This window comes from Chamaea fasciata, unplaced genomic scaffold (assembly GCF_029207755.1).
Source record: "Chamaea fasciata isolate MVZ Bird 193981 ecotype frontalis unplaced genomic scaffold, bChaFas1.0.hap1 SCAF_16, whole genome shotgun sequence".
Classification (NCBI taxonomy): domain Eukaryota; kingdom Metazoa; phylum Chordata; class Aves; order Passeriformes; family Sylviidae; genus Chamaea; species Chamaea fasciata.
Window position 1 is genome coordinate 13,498,563 of NW_027094101.1, and position 22,207 is coordinate 13,520,769.

A 22,207-nucleotide genomic window follows, 5' to 3' on the forward strand; every position below is an offset into this window, starting at 1 on the left:
GGCTGGGCAGCCCCAGCTCGCTGCCAGCTCCCTCCTGCTGTTCCTCTGCCAGCTCTCAACCGGCACCAGTATGGAGAACATAACTGCTGCCTCCCTGGACCTGCAGCACAAACAACAGAGACCAGCTCCAGCCTTCCCCACGTCTGGGCTGTGCACCTGCCTTTCGCACTGTCTCCCACTGAGTATTGACACGAGGCTCCCTGGCCACCTCCCCTGGGCCAGTGGCAGCTGTGGGCACTGAGAAGTGGCCACTCACTGGGACAGTGTCAAAGCCAGACTGTTCCCACAGGTATGAACAGAAACATTTGTATTTCACAACTCAGATCACAGTTCACAAAGTGATTTGGGGGACTCCCTCCCCTATGCCAGGCTCTTGTGCCCGTGGGCTCATACCCTGGGCTTAGCTCTCTTCCATGTAAATGGTACAGCCTGGCTTCCACAGCAGCACAGACTGAGCAGTTTGCCAATAAATAAATCCATCTTATATTCAGAAAGAGTCTGGATTTGTAGCTGGTCAAGACTAAATACTTTCCACTCCAGTAAAAGCTAGAGAGGATATTAAAGAATATCACAAAAAAGCCAGCTGGAAGACACCCCCAAAGTCTAGCCAAGCATCCTGCTCCAGCAGGACTATTGCTAATGCTGTGGAGCTTTTTCAAACCCTTCAGAGATGGAGATCCCTCCACGTGCTTGGGCAATCTGTCCTGGGCTGCACCACCCTCTCAGGGAGGAGCTTTTCCCAAAAGTCCAACTGGAATCTACAAGGCTGTCCTTGGGGCTCATAGCTCCAGAGAAGGTGGGCGCTGTCTTTGCCTTTTTGGGCAGTGAACATTTATGAGACACAATCAGCATGAGATGGCACTTCTTGGGCCAGTGACACTGTGTTTGAGCCCCTCTGAAGCTGCACAGGTGTGCCTGCTGACAGATGTGCACATCCAGATGCAGTGATGGAAGATCATTGCTTTCCACTGCTCATCACTGCTTTCCCCTCCTCAAGTTGCAAGAGCTGCCCCTCTAACAGCACTGGAGTGTTCCTACACACTAAAAAGAAAAGAATTCTCTCAGACTAGCAATTCAAATAGAATTAGCTTATTTCTGGCCAAGGAGACGTCCCTGCCACAGCACTGCTTGAAACCAGAGCAGAACTGTCCACAGCTCAGTGCTGCCAATGAGGATTTCTCATTGGAGGGAAGGATCTCACCTCCCAGTCTCAGAGCAAGACAAATAAACCCTGAAAGCAACTCCACACCCATGGCTTGGGAGAGAAGCCATGAGTGAAGCCTCCACTTTCTTCAGGCTTCAAAAGCACTGCCTAATGTGCAGTGAGGAAGGCTTAGTGTACATAACTGAGGATCTAGCTCAAAACAGACGTGTGTCCTTCTCAAGCTTCCTCCTGGAAGGACAGGCCAACCCTCCTTTAGTTGCACCTCAGGAAAGAGCCTGGATTTAAATTCCCATTCAATGTTTATGAGGGTTAATGCAGCCAATACTGGAGCCAAGCTTTATTAATTCCTTACTTCCCCTTAAGGTTTCTGCCTTCAAACACAGGCTGTGCACAGCCCTGGACAGGCACCAGCACTCTGTGCTGTCTGTGTGACAGGGGACAGGCACTCAGAGGCACCAGCACAGGAAAATGTGCCAGGCTGAACTTTATTGCTGCGCTGGAAATAGCCCATCCCTCTGTGTGCACACACAGCATCCTGGGAAGGGCAAATACCACGGGATATTTAGGGCACCGGTTGTGCGTTTATAGCGCTTTGCTCTGGAGGCAGCTGTGAGAGCAGAGCTGTTGGCCAGGGCTGGAGCAGTACCTGCATGAGGGTCATGAGGGAGATCAGCTCCTTCAGGCAGCTTCACCATGGTTTCTTCTCTTTCATTGAGAGCAACAGATTTACTCACTCATCTCTGATGGTTACAACACAAAAAGAGAGAAAATACACCACAACCTACAAGTTGTGGTGTCTCATAAAACCAGCAGCAACCAAGAGGGTCTGGCATGAACATTCCTACATGTGCACTGCAGCATCTGCCCACTGGACCCATCTGTTTATTGTTTATTTATTGTTTAATCTGTTTGTTCCTCACTGGTGCCTCAGAGCACTCTGCACTTGTCAATTCAATCTGTAGTAGATTGGAAATTCTGACCTGGTAAGGCCTGGGGATCTGCAAAAGAACCTAGGGCAGGAGCAAACTGCACAATAAACATCATTCAGCTGGTTTCACAAAGAAATTAGAGTCATTTCTTGCATCTGCAATTACAAAGCTTCCAAATGGCTCTTTTACCCAGCTGAGGGTATGAGAGGGGAGCAATCACGACATCTTTCCTCTCACTAGGATAACTAAGAATCTGCATCACCACTGAACAGGTCCAAGGAGTCCCCCACAAATTCTGTCTTAAGATATTAAATATGATTTTGTTGTTACTTTCCTTCCTCAGTGGTTTTGTAATGACTTAGCTGGTAATAAAGAAAAAAACCCTTCGGAATTCTCAAGTGGCCAATGTTGCCTCCCAGTCAGAGCATATTCACTGAAGAGTTGCAGAAGATGAAGGAGACAAATAATTCAGAGAGCAGTAACTCCCCACAAGTTTTGAGAGTTCTGTCAAAGTCCCTGAGCTGTACCCTGCCACAGACAAGGAAAGGATCTTCCCGCTACTACAATTTCCTTGGGCTACCTGACTGTATCCATCCTAGGGCAAGAACCAGGTTTTCAGGGGATTACCAACTGAATCCACAATATGGAACAGCTGCAGTCCTTGCCTCAGGTGGTTTTCTGCTCCACAAGTATGAAAACCAGTGAAAGTTGCATTCCAGTGATGCCACTGAGTTTTGAAATCCTTTGGAAGAAAAAGCATTTCTCCCCCTCCCCTCTTCCCAGATGGCTGCTTAGGAAGTCATTCTGCTTTTACCACATGCAGAACCACATAGTGCCTGGTTTTGTTGAGTGCAAACTTGTAACAACAAAGCGTGTGCTGCTGATCACACATCCTAATGCCTTTAGCTTAACTAACCAAAGCAGTGAGCTCTCATCACTGCCAAACACACCTTGGGACACTCAGTATTCAGGCTGGCTCTGTGTCTCATGTTTCCGCGGAGTTCACAAACTGTAAAATTAAGGAGAGCTGGCTTGGAAACAACCAATGGACACAAAATGTCAGCATCAGCATCACCGGGTCCCTGCCTCGCCTGCTTACAAAGGTTTTTTTAGGCTGTGCAGTTTTGTGTCTGCCAGGTGTGGACAAGGAAAACTGGCAGGCAAACACTGAAGTCCAACCACACTCCTGACACTCCTTCGCACACCCAGGACTCTTTGTTACCAAGTGTTTTTGTGCCACAAATACTAGTTCGTATTACAGATGAAATACAGGAGCAAACCCAAAAGAATTTCTCCTCCAAATCCCCAGGCTAACAGGATTTGCTCAGATTCCACACCAATCCTTCCATAAAGCAGGGAGGCTAGGGAACAACGACTGCATCCCGCACTGCTCACCTGGCAAACATGCGGAGATCTTCTGGATTCTGGGCAGCTGGGACATTCAGGATGGCTTCCCGCTCGTGTTCCAACAGGCTTGCCAGGAGATTCTCTGTCATCCTCTTATTTAGGGGTGAGTCCCCACCAGGTATCAGCTCAGCACTGGAATTATCCATGCTAGGGCTTGTCAGAGTCATGTCATCACTACTGGCTATCAGGGCAAGAGAGAGACACACAGACACACTGAATTTTTATACTCCTCAGCATAAGGATGCAAAGTTTATCAATTCAGGCTGTTTCTGTGCAGCCTTTCCAACTAATCCCTCTTCTCTGGAGAGCAGAGAAAGTGGCTCTCCAAGTGCTCCATGAATCTGCAATTAGTCATATGACAACACAGCAATTTTCTCAATGGGAAATTCAAATGTTTCAACAGAGTCGTCAATTTGTGTGGAAAACTGTACTTGTGGAGACCATAAACAGTCCATAAAAAACATTTGAAAAGAGAATTCCCAGAAAGCTGTGCTGGAATACCGTGAAGTGGTAACATGAAAAGCCTAACAGCACAGAAGGTGGGAGCAGGCAGAGAGGCCAAGAAGCAATATCCTCTTGTGAGGAAGCCAGAAAAAGCAGATCACAGACTCATCTGACTCACGTGCCAAGATTTCTGCCCTAATTCGTGACTCCTGTAAAGCTCAAAGTTGTACAGAGCATCTCTCCCCATATCCAAGCCCAGCAGTGTTCTGAGAAGGCTGCTCAGAACAGCACAGGCAGGAATGGTGATTTCAGCATCATATCTGACTCATCCTCTTGAAAGAATGCTTTCCTGGAATCACCCTGAAGAATGGCACTGGGGAGATTAAAGAAATCAGGGGACACAAACAGAAATCAATCATTTCTGAGAACAAAGCCAGCTCTGTGTTTCCTCAGGTGGCTCTAATGGCTCTACAGCCCACAGAAACCAGTGCTGCTTGAACAAATTCTCACATTTTCTTTCTGTCCTGAAAACCAAAATCTGCCAGGGGAACACAGAGGATACTTCTGAGTGCAGCAAGGGAGGATGAGGTTACTTCAAAACAGAAAGAAGTACCTCTCATAAAAATCTTTTACATGACCAAATGAGAATTTGGCAAATTACAAAGCATTACTTTTTTCTAAAAAGAAGTCTAAGAGCCCCTAGAACTTTCACCACTGCCCAGCTATCAATTTAGGAAAGGCTGGACCTAATTAGCAAGTACTGCAGCAAGAGGAGATGTCTCATTAGCAAGGCCTGATGGCCCTTGGCAGCACTAAAGGGGAGCTCTGGGAGCAAGGTGGAGCCTGAACAGCAGAGAAAAGTGTGCTCATACTTGGAGAGCCAAAGCTGAGAGCATTGGGGGTGCTCAAACTTCGTCCCCCAACCCTGGCAGTGAAGGGCATGTCCTCATCCTGGGCTCGGAACTCCTCCTCGTTCGGGGGCACCATCAGGCACACGTAGGTGTGGAGCTGGATCAGGAGCCGGTGCTGGAGCATCCAGATCACCATCTGGATCAGCTGGGTCTGCAGGGGGAGAAACGAGGCCTAAACATCTGGGAAGTGAGATACAGGAGAACAACACACAAAGGGTACACTTGAGGAGTCATGAGTCACATGGAGAAATGCTTCTCGACCCACCCCACACAAGATCTTATCTCTTTTTCAATCACAAAAAGGTGACCAGGCACAAACCTTAATCACACCCAGAGCCTCTGTGGGAGCTCAGGCTGCAGTGGAGCCTTTCATGATCCACATCTTTATGCAACACTGACCAGCACAGCCTCAAAGGGACCTGCCCTGCCCCTGCCTCACTTTGCTAGTTGCTACACAAGGGGCACTAAAATAAATCACCACATGGTCAGACTGAAGTGCAGGCTCCTCTAGAGAGCCAGAGAGAGGGCAGGGTCATGGGGCAGAGCTGAAGCAGCCAGGGTAAGTGGCCAGGAATAGAAGCCCTTTGCTGTCAGATGGGAAACTGCTGATAGGCCATGGGAGAGGCTCTGGAGCCTGACAGGGCTGGGCAATACAGAAGCAGCAGCAGCACAAGCCCTGGCAGGGGACAGCAGCCTGAGCTGCCAAGGAGTCCCCTCTCAATGCAGAGTCACCAGCCCTCATTTCACCTCCCTCTGCTATATAGGGCCAAGCTAATAAAGACACCTGGGTTTTCAGGCAGGCAAGAGACTCCAAAGCAATGAGATGTATTAAACATTGCCCAACACCTGCTGGAGACCCACACCACGGGCAGAGCGAGGGGCAAGTGTGGTAGGGTGTGTTTTCAGAAGTCTGGGAGGAGCCTTCAAAATGCATCATTGTGTCTTGATTTCTGCATCAAAAGCCTTTTCATATCACTGCAGGCAACTCTCCCTGTAGCAAAGGGCTCAGAACACAATCACTGACAAGGCTGTTGGGGGATTTCATAGCAACCAGCACTGTTTTGGTGAGACAAACACATGCAGCATGAGCTCAGGCTCAGAAGGAAGCTCACTCTGCTGCATTAATCATCAGGCTAACAGGCCAAATCGCAATAAAAGCCCCAAACCCAAGTTCATCAGCCCACATAATTTTCCTTTTTCCATAAATCCGGTAATTCTCAGTTCCTCCTCTGCTATCAAATCACAGAAGAAACCTCTTCTGTTTGCAGACAGACCCACACCCTGTCTTTTCAGGGATTACCACTTCTGGGGGCTCAGTGGATTTTAATCTTAAAACATACTATCTGGGATCGCCTTCAAACATCATTTTTTGGAAAAGCCATAATTCATTTTACATGTTTAACAGAAAAATCTACAGAAGAGGAAGGTTGGCAAAAGACACCAAAGACATAATGCTTTGCTAACATCTGAAGCCAGCTTGCAAGAGTGAGGTTTACTGCAGTGATTACGTTGCTGAAATCCTTCCTTCCAGATGCAGGCCTGGATGGAAAGTTAGTTCATTTATTTTACTTAAATTTCCAACCTGTTGGCATGCAGTGACGTCTGATTAGCAAATGGAAGAGGTCTGCACGTTTCAGAGCACAAAACAACCCTGGAAAAATCCAAGGAGACAGGAAGACAGGCTCTACCAGACCTACAGTAGCAATGGGTAGGGCTTGACCCAGACACTACCCTGGGCACTCTGGTTGGTTCCATGAATTCCAAAAATAGCCAATTTCTGTTGTTGCAGCTCCATGTGCATGGAGAGTCTCATCCAGCCCTCTCTAATCCTGCATGTGCACCATCACCTCCACAACCTCGTGGAAATATCTAGAAAGCCACCCTGAGCCAGCAGCTATGGCCCAGTGGAAGCCAGGCAGCAGTGGTGTTACAGCTTTACAGCCACAACCTTGTGCAAACAACCCCTGCCAAACACCTTTGTGCCATCTCTAGGTGGGAGAGCTGGAGATCCTGAGAACTAGAGGAAACTCTTCTTCTATCCTGAATAAACTTGAACAATCATCCCTAGACCAGAGACTGAAGATGCCTGACATTTTTCTGTACTAGCCAAACTTCAGCAGGTATTTGGTACCTCTTAAAACCCAGTCCTAGAAAAAGCCCAAGTGCTGCAGCATCTGCCCATGTGATGAGCTTTGTGCCACCACTGCAAGTGCCTCACCCCATTCCCACTTCCTCCAGGTTTAGACCCACTTCTTACCAAAGGTAGAAGTGTTTTCACAGATCAGCTCTAGCAGAGGCTTTGCTAACACATTCTGCTGCCTGTGCTTCTGGACACCAGCACTGCATTTCCATCCATTCTCCATCTGCTCCTCCCAAGCTCCCATGGAGCTCACACAGGGCTGCAGGAGCAGAGGCCTCCCTGCACCATCTGTGCTGTGCTGGCTGGAAATGCTGCTCCTTCCCCAGAGGTGCAGGGTTCTCTCTGTGCCTGCTCTCAGGGCACTTCATTAGAGCTGGGCTCCTTGCTGAAGCCAAACAGGCTGGGAGCAGCTTGCCAGGCAAGGATATACTTCATCCCAGGACTGCTTGCCTCAGTCATGCTCTGGCACAGCAGGAATTCAGAGCCAGCCTTTTTTTGGCGTTAACACCAGGATTGTGGTGGAAACATAAAGTGACATTTTCTGTTGCTTAATTTAACTACCAATTCCATCTAAATTTCATCCATGTTCCTTTCATGTTTCCTGTCTGCCCATGCTGCCTCTTTCCAGCCTGCTCTGAGGGGGTCCTGTCTGCTGCAGCAGCCACATCTGGCTTGTTCCTGCTGGCAGGGAGCAGCCCAGGGCCATTCCCAGAGCAGTGCCAGGATGTTGTCATGCAAGGCACTGGTACAATGCCCTGCTCTGTGCTCACTGCCACAACCAGAGATGCTGCACAGGCTTCCAAAAACACAGCACTGCACATCAGCCCAGCTGGGCACTTCAGGATGGCCAGAGGAAAGCTCAGCTCCAAGTCTTGGAGGGAAAAGATCCAGCATTCCTTATTCTCTGGGGCCATTTGTAAAACTCTCGAGAAATGTGTTAAATTTCCTGCAATGATTCTTTAAGGCTGTTTTCTTTCCCAGGGCTATAAAAGTTAAGGATAACTGGGAGCAGCAACAGGTTGAGGAAAGGGAAGGGAAAACAGCAGCCTAGAAGCACTGGATCCCAGCTTGTTTCTCACTACGTGAGGCGACAGTGAAAACACAGCTTGTTTTGCCTGCTGAAGCACACAAACCCCCTTTCTCCAGCCTGGATTATCCAGTTATTTGATACAAATCCTCTTCAAGCTCTGACTGGAGAACTGAGGGCTGCCTTGGCTCAGGATGATGACACCTTCAAAGCCACTGGGGTGCAGCGATGTTTGCTGAAATGTATTACTTTCTTGTAGCATTCAAACCATGCTGTTCCATGGAAAACACCTAAGCTATGAAAATGTCTCCCTTTTTTACAGGAAACAGACTCTGGAAACTCCTACTGATGTAGGATGAAACATCTACTGTTTAATATTGCCATTTTAATCATTAGGTAACAGCTCTGAATTCTCAGCTTAACCATTCCCTCCATTCAGGACTAGCATGACATGTTCTTTTAACTTACTGTGCCAAACCCCTGATTTTATACCCAGTCCAACTGAACATAAATGCATCTTAATCCCACTCCTCTACTTCTGCCAGCAAAAGCCCCAGTGGCTCCTAATGCCTTCCCAGCAGAGCAGCCCCATCTGCAGCCTGGTTCCCTGCAGACACAGCTGCCCATTCAGGGTGTGCAGGCAGCTCAGCTCCCCTCCCACTCCATCCCCTGACACATTTTCCTGCCTCATTTTCCAGGAGCCCCGCACAAAGCTCGGCACGTTTTCCGCAGGCACAAGGCAGAGGGCTCATCTCCCTGTGCCTGACCCCCAGCAGGATGGCCCAGACTGACTAAAACAAAAGTGAAAAGTTAAACAGATTTTGTTCAGCAGCAGCTGTCCTGCTTTCCCATCTGTTTTGGTTTTTGGGGGTTTTTTTCTGCCGTTACCCACATCCCATCAAGGGAGAATTAAAGACCCACAATAATAATGACAATGTGCATTATGATAAAGGGGATGCAGGAAGGAAATGAGAACACTCCTTACAGGTGAGAAGATCCCTCCTGCTAGTCCATGTTTGTTCAAGGTGGAGAAGAGAGGTGTTACAGCTTCTGAAGCAGAGAATTTGGCTGAGGTTACAGTGCAGAGGAGGCGAAGCCACAAACATCATCCCTAACTCTTGGTTTGCAAAGCAACTTCTTGCAGAGTAGCTGGGTAAAGAAATTTGATGCTGGACAAAGAAATCCTTATCCTGAACAGCAGATCAAAGCCTTCCCCCACAGCAGCAGCAGTGCCTGGTACAGATCCTGCCAGTCAGCATGTGCTGACTGAAGGCTTTGGGTCACCACGTGCTCCTGTGCTTTCCCAGGAGGTTTGGAAGGGGTGTGCACCCCACTGAGCAACCCCAGGGCTGCACCTCAGTGTGCCCTGCACTCACAGCAAGGCTGTGCCACTCGGGAGGAGAGCACAGGGACACGAGCCAACAGCCACAGGCAGCAGAACAATGACAGCTTCTTTGGGGTCAGGGTAGAGGAGATGCAAACTGCTTCTTTTCCAGCAAAAACACCAAAGGCAAGATGAGTTCCCTGTTGTGTGAGCTCACAGGATCTCCCCACCCCCTGGCTGCACCCTGGTGAGATCCAGGACAAAGCCAGGCACTGCAGCAAGTCCTGTTGATGTTACAAGGCACAATGGAGCTAAGGGACTACTCACTGTGAAATGGGAAGAACAGCTTCTGCTTCCCTCACCCCCCTCAGCTGCACAAGCTCTGCAGAAATCACCTCCCTCACTCTGCCAGCCCTGGAGTTCCCTGGATCTCTCCAAGTGAATTCCACCTGCTAACCTGGCAGAAAACCTGTGCAGCTGAAAGAAGCTGAATGAATAGAGTCAGGCTGGACAGGAGCCAGAGCTCTAGGAAAGGGAAGAGGGAAGGCTCCTGTGTGCACACACCTGGGAGGGGGCAGGAAAAGCAGGGTCTTGGCTCAACAGCACCAAGATCTCTTGGGGTCAGCTGAGCTGAGGCCATGGGCTCATCCTCACCCTGCTGCTGTCCCAGGGAATCCAAGGACAACACGGAGAAAGGGAAGCAGCAGGGAGCACTGCACGGATAGCAAAATCTTGTCAACTGACAGATACACACTGACCAGGGTTTCACTGCAATACACTGCTCCTCATCTCAGGCAAGAAAAGAGATCAAGATGACACAAACAAGACTTTCAGTCTCTGGCACAGGGCACAGCTGAGAGCACTGGCAGGCCTGGCACTCACCTGACACCTCCTACCTACTTGACGGCAAAAGCAGAACACAGCCATGCACTCCCAAAGCAGGCCCGTCCTTGCCCTGGTTGTTCGTATCTCCTACCAGTCAAAAAATACCACAGCACATGAAGTAGAAAAATGAATGTCACTTTTTCTTTTTCATCTACCCAAAGGAATAGAGGAATTCAGGAATTCCACTCATGTAATGGTAATTGAACCAAAATAACTCTGTCCCCTTTCAAATCAAGCAATATTTTTGTATAAAAAACAGGAAGGGCTCTGAGAGCTCCTGTTTCCTATGGTGGGCTTTATTAATGCCTGCTGTATTCTTTACCCATCCAGAAGCACATGCCAAAAGCAAGGAGCCAACCCCATGTTTAAGAGAAGAATCAAATGGGATGGATGCCACAGATGCCATGAGGCCACAACAGTTTCTGCAGAAGATACAGCCCCTCCCACAGTATTGACCCTGAGCACAGTGACCTTCAGGAGCAGACAGTGCCCTCAGCCTGATGAAAAGCATGAGATAACAGAAAACCACTGGAAATCTTTAAAGCTAAAAAACCTCACATCCCCTCCTGTGCACACAAAGAACAAAACTACAGAGAGAAGTCCTACCTTTGCTAATTTTTTTCAAAGGCAAAGCGACTACATTTTGACAATATTTACAGTTCAGAGTACAACATCTTTTATCACAGCAGAGCTGAACAAAACCCCACCCACTTTTCATGAGATTAATTGCTGTATTGATTAGATCTCTGTTCATTACAACTGAAGTCTGACCACTTCAGGGCAGGGATTGGAGTCACATCTCTTAGAAGACGAAAAAACAAAGAAATAATACAAGAAGTCCTACACAGGTAAATCAAAGCAGAAGAAAATGTAGAGATACAAAAATACATAAAAACTCACTCTAATCTAAACTCCCCTAAGAACTGTCACACTTTGCTTTATCAAAAAGCCACAGTTTTTCACAGCATCATCCTTCATCCTTCCAATAAGGCTGAAAGGATGATGAAAGCAAGCTGTGCTGCTGACCCTTAGGACTCCACCAGAGACAGGTGAGCCGCAGAGGGAAGGTACACCCTCTAAAAAAACACTCCAGCACTCCATCAGCTCTGGGAAGCATTTATCACACCCTTGTTTCAAGGCACAACTGTAGCAATAAGTGGCAGCCTTTTATTTATGTATTTTAAACAAAAGTAGGACGTCTGAGAACAACCAGAACTATTGAAGGAGAAGTATTAAGGCAAGTAATTAATTTTAAAAGGATTACTGAGAATGTCTCCTGAAGCTACTGCAGCTAGAATTAAATTAATGCTATGACTTCAGCTTCAATTTTCAAGACACTTATTTGTCTGTAACTACAGTGGAGTCCTGCTCTTCCCCTGCCTCCCAAGGTGGCAGCTGACCAGTGAATGCTGCTGGGATTAGGCCTAGATCATTACTTATCTTTATCTTTGATCATCATCTCGGTAATTACAGCCAGTTCTTCCCCCACAGCTGTGCTGGAGTGCACAGGTGATGGTAATCTTCTCTCTATCTGAGCAGAGGCTAAACCCATGGAGCCACCAAGGCACCCAAGTCTGAAGGCCAGAAACAAACACCAGGAGAAACCGGCCAAAGAACTCTGCCTATGCTTCCTTTGCCACACTGAGCCACAGTCAGAGGTCCAGACTCCTCCATGTGGGAACAGAACAGTGTCAGCCAAGAGACCTCACGTTATTGAGCTCCTTGCTGTGTTCCACCAGTTCCCAGAAATGCCACAAGCCATGATCGATGCACAAGCAAAACAGCTCACAAATCCCAAATCCATATTTTATTAACACAGATCAGAACACTAAGAAGCTAATGCAGTGACACATGGACTTCTGCTGACCCCATGCTGAGCCTACTTCCTCCAAAAGCCTATAAACAATTCCAGTTTTACAGCAAAACCTAGTGAACAGTCAGATTGCTTCTAAAAACAGATTGTGAACTTGGAGCAGATGGAATAAAATTAAATCAAATGCGATTGTGAGGAATCCACAAACTTGATTCAGCCCTAGCAGCTGATGACAGTTTAGATCAGACCAAACAGAGTTTCAGTTTTCCCTACTACATCACTCCATGAAAAGAAACATTCTAATACTTCTTTTAGGACTATGCTTTGCCAGCACAGAGCATCCTTTCACCTTGAACATCCCCACAGCTTTTTGGCACGAGGACACGAAGCAATAAATCGTAAGGCTGGAAACACAGCAACTGAGGACTTGTAAACGTGCAACAGCAGGTTCCTGAGCGAGTGCTCCAGGAGCAGCAGCACCCCTTGTGAGCAGCAGAACAAGGAGCAGTTGGGCAGGGCCCAGCTCACCTCCTGCACAGGCGGAGCCAGCGGGTTCTTGAACTCGGAGAGGGACACCGGGAGGGAGAACTTGGCCAGCATGGAGGGCAGGTTGTGACCCCGGAACTGACAGGAGAAGGCATCTGCCAGGGGAGAGTAACTGCAGGAGAGAGGCAAAGGCATAGGTCAGCTCTGCAGTGCTGCTCGGGGTAACTCTGATCCAATTAAGCATTGCAGAAGTGCCAATTCCCAAATGTAATATTCCCTGTGATCTAGAAAACCCCTGAGCAGAGTTGATGGCATGTTGTGTCCTGCAGAAGCCAGCCAGAAGCTCATGCATTTTCACCTCATCCTTACATTATTCAGCTCCAGCATTTTATTCAAGGTGTGGAGGGAACCCAGAGGAGGAAAATGAAAGTGATAAAAAGTCCAGACCTGTGCAGCCTCTGATCAAAGGGACAGAGCTTGGGCAGGGCTGGGCAGGATACACACACGACCTCTGAATGTGCCAACTGCAGCTGAGAGGTGCCTGTGCCCCCTCCCTGTGCTGACAGGACAAGAAATATGACTGAACAGAAGTAAGGGATAGTCAAGTTAAAAATCAGGAAAACTGTCTGTCTTAGCAGACAGCACTTCAAGAACAGCACTGCCATGTTTGACACAGGCACAATTGTTGCTGAATGACCTCAAGGTCCCTGCCAGCCCTATTTTTATACTTCCATCACCAAAGTTTTGATTTAAAACTGTTTTCCTGTAACTGAGTTCCAACACAGAGTCTAAAAGCACCTCAAAATCCAACAGAGGAAGGGCAGCAAATCTTCAGCAGAGCAAAACTACCCACCCCTGCCTCCACATCTTCCTTGCAGTGGCTCTGCCTGCTCTCCAAACGGCCATGCTGCCTTCTGTGACAAGGCACAAGTATGGAATGTCAGCACATGAAACAACACAGTGCCAACTTTTGCTGCTTTTGATTCATGTCAGGTGTGCCAGCTACACAGTGAGCCCTATAAACCACTTATTTAACTTAATCATAAAGTATTTTGGTTTGTGAATGTTCCCATATTGGACATTCAGTGAGCAGGAGTACTAAAAATACTGACAGCAGCTCCACAGGGTAAATATTGCTTCCAGGGCCCTCACCACCACAGAGGAATATTGATCTGCTCTGCTGCTCCTCCCTGCCCACACTGGCTGTGCAAGTTCAGGCTCATGTAATGGTTTGTGTTTTGCACAGTCTCAACAAATTCACAAAGAAAAATCCCACTCTGTATCCAGCCAGGAAAGGAAAGTGTATCTGCACTCCTCAGCACTGTGCTGCCACCAACACATTTTCCTTCTACTTACAGGCAGACACTGGCATTTGGAGAAAGCATGTAGACATTGTTTTCACAAAGAGGATAAATAATAATTGCTTTGCCCCAGTAAACAAGATGTGCTGCAAGCTGGAAAACCTGTATTGAGAAAACAGGGAAAAATTAGGGGAACAAAATCAATACACAAATTCTCAGCAAGCGTTCCATACAACAACAAAAAAAGTCTTGTTTGAGCTGAAATGAAAGAAAAATGTTCCATCCTTTCACTCTGCCATCAGAATAAATTCATGGTTTAATATAACATGTGGCAGATCAAAAACCATTTGACAAGGTTATGAATTTCCAGAGATTGGCTTCACATTTCTAAGCAACTTAGTATTTCCTGCCTCAAAGGAATTCCTCCAAACTGCATCAATACAAGTTTAGTTCCTTTTCATGCCCCCAAAAACTATTTTTTCTTCATGCACAAAATGCATTGCGTTATACATGAAAAATAAAGTATGTGAAAAATAAAACAAAAGAATCAGCTCCTACTATGACTGAAACATAAAGGAAACCAACACTGCCTTTTTACTGCACGGAGGTATTTCAGTAATGAGCTACACAAAGTATTTTAATGTGTTAAACAAGTCAGTGGTTGTTAATGGCTCTGGAAAAGCCACATAAATAGTGTCTACAAGACATAAAATCCAGCCTGTATCATTAGATGCATTTAACTGTGCTTTTTTGTGGAGAATAAAACTACAGAAGCAGTAGGGAATTTCCAGAGTTCATCCCATAGCCAAGTAACACCACAGACCACTGCAGGCAGACCTGGAGCTTTATTACAAAGCAGGACCTTTCCCTTGGAACAAGAGGAGGCACCGACCTATGAACAGGAGAACATGTGATGATGAGCTGTGTTTCCCATCACACAGAGCACAGGTCGTGCCCCTGGGTCTGGATTGACCCTCAGGAGCATGGAGTGGCCCTTCCCTCTCTAGGATCATCTCATATAATCATCCCAAACGATCACAGTCACCCAAAGGGGTCTCTCAGTGGCCTCACAACTCATGTGAGTGTGAGAGTCTCATCCCTCCACTGGCACAAACTTCCCTTTCCAAGGGCTCATCATGTCATCTCCAGCAATTCAGATTTGAGAGCTGGCTCTTACTATTGGAAAGGCATTTGGAAAGAGCTGCTGGCTTGGGAAGACTGGCTCAAAATCTTTGCCCAAGCCTAAACTAAATCTTCTTCTCATGACTTCCAAGTCTGTGCACTAATGGACTAAGGGAAACGGATGGGAAGATTTGTACAGGCATCCACAAGTCTTTGGTAGAAAAGATCTTGGCAGCTCCAGGGGAAGCAATGTATTTGGCCACGGCAGCTGTAAACATTCCCTTGCATTTTGGGTGCTTCATTTGCATGTAGACATCAACGTGCCAGGACTAAGGCCATTGTGGTGTCAGTCAGGAGTACAACTAGCTCTGGTTTTAACTACCAAACAGGAGGCACAGAGAAGACAGAGTCACTCTCCTCAGAGGGACACAGGGACAGATCCTGAGGCAGCATGCACAGGGAGGACAATGGGAAATTCCCATTAGATATGAGGAAAGGTTTCACTCTGATGCTGGTCAGAGAGGCTGTGGGAGGCAGCTCCGGAGGTGCTCACAGTGTGAAGAGAAGCTTTTCATCAGCCTGTTTTAATGGACTTGTCCTGAGCAGTGGTGAGGACTAGAGACCCCTGGGACCCTGAGGATTCCCATCTGAGGCCGGGTGTGGCTGCAGGGCTGCCCAGCACTGTCCCTGCACCCCTGTCCTTTGTTTCTCCAGCCTTTCCTCAGGCTCCAGGGCTGGTACTTTCTCCCTGCTCTCTGCTCACACTGAGGGAGCTGCCGTGCTCCTGCCCCACAGAAGCAGGAGCACAGAGGAGAAAACACCTCGTGATTTAAAAGGCTCTCAGCAGCTGCTGACAGCTCCCCGTACCTGCAGCAATGCCAAGTCAGCATCTTGAGCCAGTTGCTGCAAATTCTTCACAGCAGAGGTAGTTTTAATTACTCTCACCAGGGCAGGAGAGCAGTCCAACGGGAGCTCATTAAGCAATGACTTCTCATCATTTAAAAGTAATAAGGCATGGTAAGGCCTGCAGAAAAATAGAATACATTTGCACAGTAAACTGCAGCTTTTCCTGAAGGCTTTGTTATTCCCACACCACGATACCTGGAGTCAATGTAGTGGTAAAAAAGGAATTTCTAATATCATCCTTTTGTTCTAACTGGGTTCAAAATAAGCTTATTTTTATGTTACAGCATAAGACACTCCCTGTAAAAAGGAGACAGAGGGTTATATGATAATTGGATTCCCCAGTGACAAGGAAAAAAGACTGCACTGTATTGGCACACAACTGAGAACAAGTCTGAAAACTGCTCATCTGCATTACTGAAATACAGAATGGAGCAGAAGAAAGGAAGAAAGCAGAAGTTAGTTACTTTTGCAAGTAAACAAACACAGGAAATAAGGTTTCGCAGGACCTGGGCTCTCTTTCTTCCAAAAGCAGAATTACTTCTGGGTCAACAGATTAAAATGAACACACAATTCCTGGCTGCAAACAGTGCAGGCCACTCTTGCAGCATCCCCTCAGTACAACCATCTAAAGTGAACACCCAGGCTGTGGCATGCCACCACCATGAATCCAGCAGCACCACAGAGCCACAGCAGCAGCTCCAGGGAGTCAGTCTGAGCCCAGGGCCCCCCTCCTCCACAGCCCAGTCACAGCATCCCCTTGCCTGTGCCACCTCAGACATCTGCAGCATCAGCCTTGGCACAGGAGCAGGGAGTGGCCACACTCTGAGGGGCAGAGCTTGCTCTTACCTGATGGATTTCAGACTTCTCTCGATTGCTTCTGGGGGTATGAAGTTGGTGGCAACATAGTGGATTTTGTGAGGAAGGCAGAAACTCACTTCCAGCCAGTTGTTGATGTGCAAACGAACCACCCCGGTCGTGCAGAGACTAAAAGAGGAAGGCAATAAATCCATATAGCATTTACCCTGTATCAAATGAAAACAGTGGTCCAGGGTCACCCCTGCACAGAAATCAGATCAAGACAGGAATAGGCTGAACGCACCCTGTCTGTTCCCAGGCTGGCTGAGGACCAGTTGACTCCTAACTGCAAGGGCCTCCTACACTTAGACTTCCCGAGCACCATCCCCTACAGCATTTTGAGAGAGATTTGAAAGACTTCACCACTGATCTTCTGCTCCCTCTGCTCTTAACATTGCAGCAGTGTCTCAAGTAAAAGAAGTTTATTCAAGACCTAGTGCAAGGCAAAGGAAAATTCTCTAGGCCAAAGCTGCAAAGATGAACTGGGCACACTGTTCACCGCCAATTTCCATCTTCCCCTCCAAGGAAAAAGAAAAGAGGATGTGTGTACTGGGCAAGGGCTGTTCCCAGCAGCACATTTCCACAATAACAGCCTCATTTGGTTCTGCTTAGGTTGTTTGTTTCCTTACTAACCTGCTCCTGCTTGTCACATGAAATCACAAAGATGCCAGTTACACAGTTTCTTCATTCTAGGAAACCACAGGGGCTGAGCTAAAAACCCTTAAGCTGACTCCAGACAACAGGACTGGAGTGGAAGTGATGGATGTCTCAGGAATAATAAAGACAATAAATCTGACCCTGGCACTCAGCCTGAAAGCAACAATAAGCCTCTTTTACCAAAAAAAAACCAGAAAAGCTGGAGATTAGAGCCAGGAACATCATTCAGGTGCTTTTACAGAAGTCGGTAATTCTAGACAAGAAGTGGAAAACACCTCAGGAGGGAACTACATTTACTTAAAATGGGTAATGTACCATAAGGAGCTCAGCCAGCACCACCCTGCAAACCCTCACAATATTCCCATTCCACAGACAGGGAATGCTGGCCTAGGAACAGCTGTGCTGGGAGGAAGCAGCAAGGCCCACCACACCTCTTCATGAGTTAGGAGCACATAAACTTGCTGATCAATCTCAAGCAACAGTTAATCCTGTCTACACCGGAAAACCGAATTTCTCAATGCCCTTCAATTTTAAACTTTCTTCCCAAACAACGCTTTTTGGCTTAAAATCAAATTTCAAAGTCTGCACTCTGAAAATTCCAACCTGAATTTTAAATTCAAAGTGTGTTGAGACTCGCAATTTGACTTTTGTGTCAATGACTGCCATGAATTTCCCCCTCCACACAAAACAGATTAAAAAACATGCCAGGAATAGGCCGGGATTAAATACACATCTTGGAAAAGTCTTTATGTAGTGATTTAACCATTTATAACCTGCATTCAAGTGCAAGTCACAAACTAGCATGCTCTTTCTCAAGCTCATCTGGCCGTGTAGAGAGTTTGGAGAGCGCTGAAATTACAGCTTTAAACAAAAACATTGGGTAGCTTTGGCTGCTGGTGCAGCTACTCACCAAACCACAACAGAGTGGTGAGGGAGCAAACAGCATCCCCTCCCATCTCGTACATGATCAGACTCATTGGGGAACATCTCACTGCAGACAACGCTTTTCAAAAGGTTTCGTTCTCAAATCTTGCACCGAACTCTGGAAAATGCTGATTTTTCAAGCTGCAATGGGAGCAGATACTGCACGTTTTCCTCTTTTTAAAAGGAACTGAGAGGGTGAATGCAGCATCTCTCTGGCCCCACCAGAGACTCCCAGCCCTGAAGGAACATGCAAAGCACAAACACCTCTGGTTTAGTTCATTAAATGCTGCAGCTCCGGTAACACTGCTCATCCCACCACAAAACAACTGACAGATAAAGCTGCAGTCCCTCAAAATACATCAGGGAAAAGGGCTGAAGCTGTGGTTATCCACACCATCTCCCAGGCCAAATCCTCACAAGGGGAAACATAGCAATAAAGGAATGGGACAAGCGAGTTTGGAGACCACCTGAAAGCTCCTGGGGTCATAAAAGCAGGTTATCCAAGAGCAGCAGAGATGCATGAAACACTTGCAGGGACATTTTCCTTGCAGAGTTTAACATTCAGACAAAGATACAATTGGTTCCTTTCTTTCTTTGGTCCAAGAGCACTAAGGTAAAAGCTTTAATTACATAATTACACTCTCCACAGCATAATTTTGTCTACAGTGCACCATACAACAACAGCCCAGAATTAAAGACAACAAGAAAATCAGATTTTCAGTTCTGATCTGGATCTTAATTTCATTCTTCTGCATTTGCATTCAGCTGTACAATTTCCAGCCTTCATTATAGCTTTATGCACACAATTTCTCCTTCACCTGCCCCTCCTTGGATGGAAAATAGTTTAAGTGTCTGTAATTTGACAAGGAACAAGCTACACCCTCCAGCAGCAACACTTGCAACTGCCCTTAGCCAGACAGCAGAAATAAATAATGTCCCCAGTACAGACACAAAGATTCAGGCAATAGGATATTAAACCCTCCAAGACATTTTATTCCATAAAAACTTCGTTTACACACTTTTTTTTTTTAATCTCTGGTTTGATAACACCTGATGAGCGATTTGAGGGGTACATGAGCAAGGATCAGGATGATCAGATAACAGAGTTTAAAACTGAGACAGGAGAGGCACACAGGAAAAAGCTGTTTAATGTCTCTCCACCATAAGGCCCAGGAGACATCTCATCATACAAGAAGGAGCAAAGTTCACAAGAAATAGAAAGAAACACAGAAAGTAGTTAAGCCGTGGACCTCCTTATCAGAGGATGCTGTGGCTGTTAAATATTTACTCTGGTTCACAGGATTGTGGGCTAATTCCGGGAAGTGAGATCAGCTGAAAGCTGCTGAATGTACAGAAACCCCTCCAGAGCTGCAGGAAGCTGGGGAACATTTTAGGGACTATCACTGCTCTTTTGCTCTATTCGGCTGTGTCCTGAACTGTGAGCTACTGCCCCAAAAAGAGAACCTGAAGGTTTGCCAGTATGTCCCAGAACTACAGCCTTTTCCATAACTACTGGCAAAACAACGAAATCCCACTTCACATTTATAAAAGTTATCAATTTTCACATGTACACACCTCATATCACGTCTATCCTGCTTATATCAGAAATTAACCCCATGATTCTGAGTGTAGTAGAGGTGAGATTGTATCTTTGGAGTTTGTTTTTCCTAGAGATTGTGACTACTCAGAGCTTTGAAATGATTTCAGATTTCCTCATAAAGGACAAAGGGCTGTCTTTTGATAACTGTAGTTGGATTATATTTTACAGCACAGACACAGAAATCACATCTAATAATTCATTAAGTCTCATAGACTTATTCCCTGAGCTGCTGAGATGGGCTAGATCTACCACTAAGTTCAAGTCCCAGCAGGCTAAAGATTTATAAATGCTCTTTCTGTATTAAAAAGAAGAAACAAACAATCCAAACCTCTCCAAACTTTCACTTTTATTCCAGTGCAAAGCTAAGAGAAGTTTGCTCGAACCAGACAGGCAGTTAGTAAGTATCAAGCTCATATATTATCGGCAGTTGCAGATAAAACTATGTGAAAGCTCCTTAAAAGAGACACATATTGTAACACCAGTAAGTTTTTCAGCACTGGAAGTCCTGAAAACTTTCTTGGGCCTCAAAACCATTGCCTTCTGTTCCACACCAATGCTTCAGTTTGGGGACAAGATGAATGAAAACTCTCAATTTTCTGAATTAATCAAAAAGAAACATTCTAGTTCTCTCCATTAGACACAAAATGGATTGCCGATCCAGGAAGTAGATGCTGAAAGCCTCTGAGCTGCCAGTAACATCACTCCATTTCTAGTCAAGATGTCCTGGGTGCTGATGCTGCCTTATGGAACACAGGCAGCTCATTCAAAACCAAGGAACACTTTGAATGACAAGAGCATTCCTCTACTTGTGGTTTTGCACAAACCAACTTGTTCAGGGACATGTTGGGTCTTGCCCGAAATACCTCAGCACCATCTACAGGAAGCCAAGGGCTCAACAGCACCTCTGGAGCAACCCTGGAAACCGGGCTGGAATTGCAGAAATCAGCGGGCACTTGAAAATGCTGGTTGGAGCAAATCTCAAACGGAGAGCTGGGCTCCATCTGCAATTCAAAGTGCTCTCTCCACTCCACTGGCTGTTCTCCTACAGCCAAAGGCTGTGCCAGAAGTCTCTGCAAATTTAGAACAGCACATTGTCACTGCATGCATGCGAAGGTTTACCCTTCCCAGCAGTCCTTTCTCCTTTAAAAGCAACAGAGCAATCTTTCCGTCTTCCCTCTGAGGTCATTCACACTCCTCCACAGTCTCTAGGTGGCCTAAATCCCTCTTGAAACGTGGTGTCCAAACTGGATAAAATGTTCATGACAGCAGGAGTTTTACAACTGTGAGCAGGGTTGGTGGCTATCTTACAGACAAGACTCATTTTATGCATTCTTGTCTATCTGCCTTTTTTTTGTAACCCCATGTCACTTATGACTAACCCTCACTCCACAGAAAACCACACAGACTTCACTCCAGAGCTGCTGCCACACAGGAATAATTAATTCATCCTGGACTTGCAGAAAAAAAATTGTATTTCTGGAACCCTTTTTCTACCTTTCTAAAAAATAATTTTAAATCTATGGCTGCCTGGCAAGGTGCTTCAACTCCTCTCAGCTGATCTGACTGCAGGTATAACAAGCATATTTCCTATGCTCTCACATGAAGTATTAACAGAAAAACCCTGCAAAACATCTACTTATCACCTAACAACACTGTCAGCTCCTTTCCAAGTACAACTTTCCAATCAAGCACACAAGCACTTCAGGTTTTTCCCAACACCTTATTTCTTACATTTGCTTTTGACAGTGTCATTACAAAAGCGTCAAAACCCAACTTGCAGCACTTCTTCCCCACTCCCAATGCCTAAATGAGGGAGAAATTGCCTTGTTTTACAGCTGGGGGCAGCACCAAAGTGTATTTCTCCATGGTCTGTCTATTCCTCATCTCTGGGAAGGCTCATATTAGCACAGTCCACGAACTCAAGCTCTGTGTTGCTACAGTCACAGCTAAATGCCACAAGATGTCACTGTGTCCCTAAAATGTTTGGAAACACGATCAGGGTTTGCCCAGTCATAAATACATCGCCCTAGAGGAACAGAAAAATGTAATTGGAATATCAGAATTCCAGGCTGCATAAAAACTGCCTTACTTAACAGTTTAGTACAGGTTTTGTGCAAGGTGTGTGGAACCATATACCACATTCCTTCAAACAAGACTAAATTCACAGCTCTTGAACACAAAAAGCAGCTTAGCAGAAATTCTCTGATGCTCTTTGCAACCATTATATTATTTAGGCTCCCAGTGCCTTACCCTGCGGGGCTCGGATCCCTTTTGTACACGGGAAGCCACAATCCAGGGATTATAAAGTGTT

At 46.4% G+C, this 22,207-nt stretch overlaps 1 protein-coding gene across 10 annotated transcripts in view; it reads right to left on the minus strand.

The window, feature by feature from the left end:
• NPRL3 (NPR3 like, GATOR1 complex subunit) overlaps positions 1 to 22,207 on the minus strand; it is a 41,825-nt gene that overhangs the window by 2,621 nt on the left and 16,997 nt on the right. For all 10 annotated transcript variants that reach the window (XM_066197792.1, XM_066197793.1, XM_066197795.1 and 7 more), the window contains 6 exons: positions 16,707 to 16,844; positions 15,822 to 15,978; positions 13,888 to 13,994; positions 12,574 to 12,703; positions 4,818 to 5,007; positions 3,490 to 3,682 (listed from right to left, as the gene is read on the minus strand). In XM_066197792.1, coding sequence (XP_066053889.1) covers positions 3,490 to 3,682; positions 4,818 to 5,007; positions 12,574 to 12,703; positions 13,888 to 13,994; positions 15,822 to 15,978; positions 16,707 to 16,844 — 915 coding nt within the window. The remainder of the gene's footprint in view (positions 1 to 3,489; positions 3,683 to 4,817; positions 5,008 to 12,573; positions 12,704 to 13,887; positions 13,995 to 15,821; positions 15,979 to 16,706; positions 16,845 to 22,207) is intronic.